Source organism: Rhinopithecus roxellana, chromosome 1 (assembly GCF_007565055.1).
Source record: "Rhinopithecus roxellana isolate Shanxi Qingling chromosome 1, ASM756505v1, whole genome shotgun sequence".
Taxonomy (NCBI): domain Eukaryota; kingdom Metazoa; phylum Chordata; class Mammalia; order Primates; family Cercopithecidae; genus Rhinopithecus; species Rhinopithecus roxellana.
In genome coordinates, this window is record NC_044549.1 from 128,008,977 (window position 1) to 128,016,964 (window position 7,988).

The 7,988-nt window shown below is 43.0% G+C and overlaps 1 protein-coding gene across 1 annotated transcript in view; it reads right to left on the minus strand.

Annotated features, from left to right (window-relative positions):
• The window catches only part of MLH1 (mutL homolog 1), a 55,253-nt gene extending 47,379 nt beyond the window's left edge, over positions 1 to 7,874 (minus strand). Inside the window, 3 exon segments of the mRNA XM_030930797.1 lie at positions 575 to 673; positions 4,543 to 4,633; positions 7,561 to 7,874. Of these exon segments, the coding sequence (XP_030786657.1) occupies positions 575 to 673; positions 4,543 to 4,633; positions 7,561 to 7,676 (306 nt within the window). The 5' untranslated portion in view covers positions 7,677 to 7,874.
• Between the last annotated feature and the right edge of the window lie 114 nt (positions 7,875 to 7,988).

Here is a 7,988-nt window from a genome sequence, read left to right on the forward strand (position 1 = left end):
ATCAAATAGTCAACCTGTATTCAAATATTTGTCTCAAAAACAAAATTTTGTATAGTTTACTCCATCAGGATTTAGGTAAGAGTCATACACTGGACCAGGTTCATATGCCCCTTAAATGTCTTTTAATCTACAGGTTCTCTACTCCTTTCTCTACTCGTTCTTTCCCTGCCGTCTATCTGTTGAAGGGAACAAGTCTTTTTTTATGTAGTCTTCCAATCTCAGAATTATTTACCACCTTCCTTGTCTCCTATATTTTTCACATATTGGTACTTAGATCTAAGTAATGATAAGATTCACATTTGATTTTTTCACAAGAAAACTTCATCGGTGGTATTGGGTACTTCCATCAAGAGACATATAATATCAGAGGTCTCTGTAGGTAAAATAGTTTATTTATGAACAATTCTCCATCTTAGAAAGTTAAAAGTTCACTAACTTTGTTCAGATTTGCATACATTTAACAAGCAAAAGGTACCAAACCTTATTTATCTATGTTGAGAAATAGATACTAACAAATGACAGACAGTGTCATCACAGGAGGATATTTTGCACATTTCTTGAATCTTTAGCTTACCTCACCTCGAAAGCCATATGTAGAAATACTGGCTAAATCCTCAAAGGACTGCAGTTTACTCGTAGTGAACCTTTCACATACAATATCCAGATCTTCTTTCTGTTAGATACCAAAAAGATGAGTAAATAATTGTGTTACTCATTTTTCCAAATCTTTTTGAATTCCCATTTTCTTGATTTAATCCAGGAAAAAAAATCCTCTTAGAAGAGCTTTTTTGGCCGGGCGCGGTGGCTCAAGCCTGTAATCCCAGCACTTTGGGAGGCCGAGACGGGCGGATCACAAGGTCAGGAGATCAAGACCATCCTGGCTAACACGGTGAAACCCCGTCTCTACTAAAAAATACAAAAAACTAGCCGGGCGACGTAGCGGGCGCCTGTAGTCCCAGCTACTCGGGAGGCTGAAGCAGGAGAATGGCGTAAACCCGGGAGACGGAGCTTGCAGTGAGCTGAGATCCGGCCACTGCACTCCAGCCTGGGCGACAGAGCGAGACTCCGTCTCAAAAAAAAAAAAAAAAAAAAAAAGAAGAGCTTTTTTTCTTTTTTCTTTTTCTTTTTCTTTTTTTTTTTTTTTGAGACAGAGTTTGTGTCATCCAGGCTGGAGTGCAGTGACAAGATCTCAGCTCACTGCAACCTCCGCCCCCCGGGTTCAAGCAATTCTCATGTCTCAGTCTCCCAAGTAGCTGGGATTACAGGTATGTACCACCATGCTCGGTTAATTTTTTCTTGTATTTTTAGTAGAGATGGGGTTTCACCATTCTGGAGATGCTGGTCTCGAACTCCTGGCCTCAAATGATCTGGCTGCCTTGATCTCCCAAAGCGCTAGGATTACAGGCATGAGCCACCACATCTGACCTTAATTTGTTATATTTTTAGTGGAGATGAGGTTTCATCATGTTGCCCAAGCTGGTCTCGAACACGTAAGTTCAAGTGATTTACCCACCTCAGCATCCCGAAGTGCTGGGACTACAGGGGTGAGCCACCATGCCCAGCCTGAGAAGAGCTTTAAAATTCGCAGTAACTTCCTTGTTTGGAATTCAGAATACCACACTGTCCTGGTGTTCCTCCTTTCTTACTAGGTGGCTCCTTCTCAGTCACTGCTGTTTCTGCCTCATGTCCTCACTTCTTGACATCAGAGTCACCCAAGACGCCATCCTTGGACCTCTTCTCTATCTACACATACTCTCTTGATTATCTCATTCAGTCTCAGGGCTTTTTGTTGTTTGTTTAATTGACAAGTTTCTTTCTTAGAAATCTCCGGCCGGGCACGGTGGCTCATGCCTGTAATTACAGCACTTTCAGAGGCCGAGGTGGGCAGATCACGAGGTCAAGAAATCGAGACCATCTTAGCTAACACGGTGAAACCCAGTCTCTACTAAAAATACAAAAAATTAGCCGGGCATGGTGGCAGGTGCCTATAGTCCCAGCTACTCAGGAGGCTGATGCAGGAGAATGGTGTGAACCCAGGAGCGGGTGGAGGTTATGGTGAGCCGCGATCGCGCCACTACACTCCAGCCTGGGCAACAGTGCAAGACTCTGTCTCAAAAAAAAAAAAAATCTCCAGGGTTGGTCACAGTGGCTCACACCTATAATCTCAGCACTTTGGGAGGCCTTAGCAACAAAGCAAGGCCTTATTTCTACAAAAACAAAAATAAAAATAGCCAGGCATGGTGGTGTGCACCTACAGGTACTACTTCAGCTGGCTGAGATGAGAGAACTGCTTTAGCCCAGGAGTTTAAGTTTACAGTGAGCTATGCTTACACTACTGCACTCCAGTGTGGGCAATAGAGTGAGATCCTGCCTCTAAAAAAGGGGGGAAAAAATTCTAATTTTTTAAAATTGCAGTAAAATACATGTAACAGAAAATTTTCCATCTTAACCATTTTTAAATGTACCGTTCTGTGGCATTAACTATATTCACACTGCTGTGTAACTATCATCATGATCCATCTCCAGAATTTTTTCATCTTCCCCAAACGGAAACTCTGTACCCATTAAACAATAATTTCCATTCTCCCCGCTCCCCCTGGCCCTTGACAACCACCACTCTACTGTCTCTATGAATTTGACTACTCTAGGAACCTCATAAGAGGAATCATACAATATTTGTCCTTTAGTGACCGACTTATTTAACTTAAGATGATGTCTTCAAGGTGCGTATATGTTGCAACATTTGTCAATATTTTATTTCTATTTAAGGCTGAAATTATTCCATTTTGTTTATCCATTCGTCCACAGATGGACGCTTAGGCTGCTTTCACCTTTTGGCTACTGTAAATAATGCTACCATGATTATGAGTGTACAAATATCTGCTTGCGTCCCTTCTTTTGGGAATAACTCAGAAGTGGAATTATTTGATTATATGATAATTCTGTTTAATTTCTTGAGGAATCGCCATAGCATTTTCCACAGCACCCTGCACTATTTTACATTCCCACCAGCAATACACAAGAATTCCAGTCTCTACATCCTTGCAAACACTTGTTTTTGTTTTTGATAACAGCCATACTAATAGGTATGAAGTGGTATCTCACTGTGGTTTTTATTCATTTTCCTAATGACTAATGATGTTGAGCATCTTTTCAGGTGAGTCTCAAAGCTTTTTTTTTTTTCTTTGAGATGGAGTTTCGCTCTTGTTGCCCAAGCTGGAGTGCAATGGCACAATCTCGGCTCACTGCAACCTCTGCCTCCTGGGTTCAAGCGATTCTCCTGCCTCAGCCTCCCGAGTAGCAGGGATTACAGGCATGTGCCACCATACCCGGCTAATTATGTATTTTTAGTAGAGATGGGTTTTCTCCATGTTGGTCAGGCTGGTCTCGAACTCCTGACCTCAGGTGATCTGCCTGCCTCGGCCTCCCAAAGTGCTGGGATTACAGGCATGAGCCACCACGCCCAGCCTTCTTGTGGCTTTTAATACCTTTACAATGCAGACAACTACCAAATATTCATCCCTAAATCTCCACCCTGCACTCCAAACTCATATAAACATCCAACTAACAGGCATCTTAAATTGAACATGCCCCAAAATGAACTTCTGATCTCTCCAAAAATCCGCTTCTTTCATAGTCTTTCCCATCTTAGTAAATAGCAACTCCTTCTTCCATTTACCAGACCAAAACCTTGAAATCATTCCTGATTCCTCTTTCTCTCACAACCTATATCAGCAAATTCTGAGAGCTTTGCCTCCACAATCAACCCAGAATCTCACTGCTTCTTACATCTTTACTGCGACCAAGCAGTCTGCAGGGCACACTGCTTCTGTCCTGTCCTGCTATTTTCCACATAGAAAGACAAAGGATTTTTTTTAAAAAACCCACCACACCATGCAACCTCTGCTTAAAACCCTCTAATAGTATCCCACCATATTCAGAAAAAAAGCTAAAGATTTTACCTTGGCCCACAAGGATTTACATGTTCTCACTCATACCTCATCTCCTATTACTTTTTCCTTTTCAGCCTCTTGACAAACCGGCCTCCTTCATAGTCCTTTAACACGTCAGGTATGCTTCCATTTAATAGTCTTTGCGTATATTGTTCTGTATGCCAATACCTTTAGGTAGCCTCACAATTTGCTCCTTGACTTCCACTGGTCCCTCAAATATCACATCCACATGGAAGCCTTCCTGAACCACTCAATTTAACTGCATCCTTTCCAGCTTACACACTATCTTCCTCCCTGCTTTAGTTTTCTCCACAGCACTTAATGCTATCTGACATACTATTTATTATACCCTTTTTGTCTCCCACCACTATAATGTAAGCATCAGAAAAGATTTTAATCTATTTTATTCACTGCCACATCCCCTGAACAATGCCCAGCAAAGAATAGGTACTCAATAAACATTTATTGTTGGTGTTGAATTTTTCAATGAAAAAATCCCATCTGCAAAAGCCTAGTTTCCAGAACAGAGAGAGGTCCTGCCTCTTCCATGAAGTGCACAAACATCCTGCTACTTTGAGGTTTTACTTACCCTGATCCCAGTGCCATTGTCTTGGATCTGAATCAACTTCAGGCCTCCCTCTTTAACAATCACTTGAATACTTGTGGATTTTGCATCTAAACTGGCAAATCAAACAGAAAATAATTTATCAGTCTGCAACTACTCTAATGTACATATTTTAATATGAGCCAAGTAATGATAACAAACTCCAAACAAACACAACAGTGCCTCATTAACATGTTTTTCCTTTGTCTTACAGGCTCATACACTGTATAAGTTTACACACTGTGTGAGAGAGGGAACAGATGGCAGAGCAACCATCATTTCCAACAGGACATTCAGCACTATTTCTGTTCCTCTAGGAAAGATAGCAAGAAGTTAAAAATAGACTTCTTTTGGCAGATGCCTCTTCTTAACTAATTTTACTTTTACCTGAACTTTATTCAGCCTCAGGTTCCTTAGTGACTCTAATAAAATGTCACTAAAAAATACAAATTCTGAATGATTTTCTCTACTATTCCCTTTTACATTTATGACGCAGGTTAGAAAAAAACAGTAATGTAGAAAGTTAACAAATCTTTAGGAAGTCAATCAATTTTTTGGCCAGGCGCAATGGCTCACGCCTGTAATCCCAGCACTTTGGGAGGCCGAGGCGGGTGGATCACCTGAGGTCAGGAGTTCGAGACCAGCCTGACCAACATGGAGAAACACCATCTCTTCTAAAAATACAAAAGTAGCTGGGCATGGTGGCAAATGCCTGTAATCCCAGCTACTTGGGAGGCTGAGGCAGGAGAATCACATGAACCCAGGAGGTGGAGGTTGCGATGAGCTGAGATCGCACCACTGCACTCCAACCTGGGCAACAGGAGCAAAACTCTGTCTCAAAAAAAAAAAAAAAAAGAAAAGAAAAGAAGTCAATAAATTTTTTGTGCTTTCAAAGAGTAGCCTACAAGCATAGACCACCCGCTAGAGAAAACAAATTTTCTATCATGGGCTGCATGAGAAAGAGTTATCTCTTCCCCACATAGACAATTCTTTATTCAGAAATAATAGGCTGGGCATGGGGGCTCATGCCTGTAATCCCAGCACTTTGGGAGGCCGAGGTGGGCGGATCACCTGAAGTAAGGAGTTCAAGACCAGCCTGGCCAACATGGCGAAACCCCATCTCCACTAAAAATAAAAAAAGTAGCTGGGCATGGTCGTGCACGCCTGTATTCCCAGCTACTTCAGAGGTTGAGGCAGGAAGATCGCTTGAAACCAGGAGGCGGAGGTTGCCGTGAGCCAAGATCACACCACTGCACTTCAGCCTGGGCAACAGAGTAAGACTTCATCTTAAAAAAAAAAGAAAGAAGACAGTAAGTTACTTAAAACATTATAGACCTTTCTCATGAGCCCCTGTATTGAAGTTGTATTAGTCATCTCAACTGGACTCCATATAAAAATCTCCACTTGAGCCAGGCGCGGTGGCTCACGCTTGTAATCCCAGCACTTTGGGAGGCCGAGGTGGGTGGATCACCTGAGGTCAGGAGATCCAGACCATCCTGGCTAACATGGTGAAATCCTGTCTCTACTAAAAATACAAAATTAGCCGGGCATGGTGGCACATGCCTGTAATCTCAGCTACTCAGGAGGCTGAGGTAGGAGAATCACTTGAACCCAGGAGGTAGAGGTTGCGGTGAGCCGAGAGCGTGCCATTGCATTCCAGCCTGGGCAATAAGAGCGAAATTTCATCTCAAAAAAATATATAATAATCCAAAAAATTAGCCAGGCGTGGTGGCACACGCCTATAGTCCTAGCTACTCGGGAGACTGAGGCAGGAGAATCTCCCTTGAACCCGTGAGGCAGAGGTTGCAGTCAGCTGAGATCGCGCCACTGCACTCCAGCCTGGGTGACAAAGTGAGACTCCAACTCAAAAAAACTAAAATAAAACAAAATAAAAAATCTCCACTTAAGGAATTAATTACAAGCCACCAAGCTAGTACGTTCAGTTTTGTTTTACAGTATTCTGGCACAGTACAATAAGAGGCTCAGTTGTTCTGTCATTCATTCTAACATAGTAGAAACAAAAGCCAGTCTGCCACTGCTTCTGCTACTACTATTACAAGTGAAAAGGAGAAAACATCCCCCGGTTTCTTGATCCTTGTTTCATCTACCTTCCAATTCTCTTCCTTTCCTTCAGTGGTCCTTTCTACCCACTGTTCTTTCAGTCCCATTGCCCTGAATAGTTTCTACCACTCCTAACTGAAGCATTCTTTTTTCTATTAATATACGGACTCACTAACATCAACTGATTTTAACAAAATGATCTGACATAACGTTTAGGTGTATTCTGGGCATGTCTTTTTGGAAGTTTATAGTCCACACTCACTTTTCCTTCCACGTGTTTCCAATTTCTTCCCTCCACATTTTTTGTGACAGTTATAAGCTTCAAAATCCACGGATGACCCATGAAATCTGGTATCTTCGAATTGCGCCCTCCCAAGTAAAGGACAGGAAAACACTAAGTGGGGTCACTAATCTAACAATAGGGTAATCAGAAGTCAAGCCCAGAGTGCATCAGCCTGTCCTAAAACTACAAACGATTTGTTTTGAATGAAACTCAAAATGAATTGTGCCTTTGGATGTGTACAGATGATGTCTGGAATGAATGAAAAGCAAGAAAATAGTAACGCAGTATCCTCTGAAAAAAAAGGGTTTTTTCCCCATCCTAAGCTTTTATACATCTTTCAACTTTGCATCTTCTGCATACATCATTTTAAATTAAGTGGCTTCCTTAGTTAACGGTACCATTACGACAACACTGAGTACATTCTTCCACTTGCACTCCAAACAACCCTTACAAGGTCTCGCGAGAGCGGTAAAGAAAACACACGGTTTGTGGAAAGGGAGAAGGCCTGACAGGCACATCACGGAACCCCGCGGCCTCCGCCGTTGTGGGCATGCGCTGTACATGCTTCTGCTCGGGCAAGGAGGTGTGTCCGCACCATTGAAAGGAGCGACCCGTTAAGTCGTAGCCCTTAAGTGAGCCCGGCTCGACTCCCTCCGTACCAGTTCTCAATCATCTCTTTGATAGCATTAGCTGGCCGCTGGATAACCTCCCCCGCCGCGATGCGGTTCACCACTGTCTCGTCCAGCCGCCGAATAACCCCTGCCACGAACGACATTTCGGCGCCAGAGGAGTCTAGGAAACGTCTAGATGATCAACGGAAGTGCCTTCAGCCAATCACCTCAGTGCTTCGTGCTCACGTTCTTCCTTCAAGCTGAAGCTTACCCCGCCCAGACCCACCCTCAGCGGCAGCTATTGATTGGGCAGCTTGAATGCCAGTCAAATTTCTCAATTCTGTGGGTTGCTGGGTCTCCTCGTCCCTCCCTCAAGCGGCTGCTGCCCGCTACCTAGAAGGATATGCGCTTGCGCGTTAGAGATCGCTAGCTGCTCTTCCTATTGGTTCGTTTTTGGAGCTCGGAGAATACGAAAT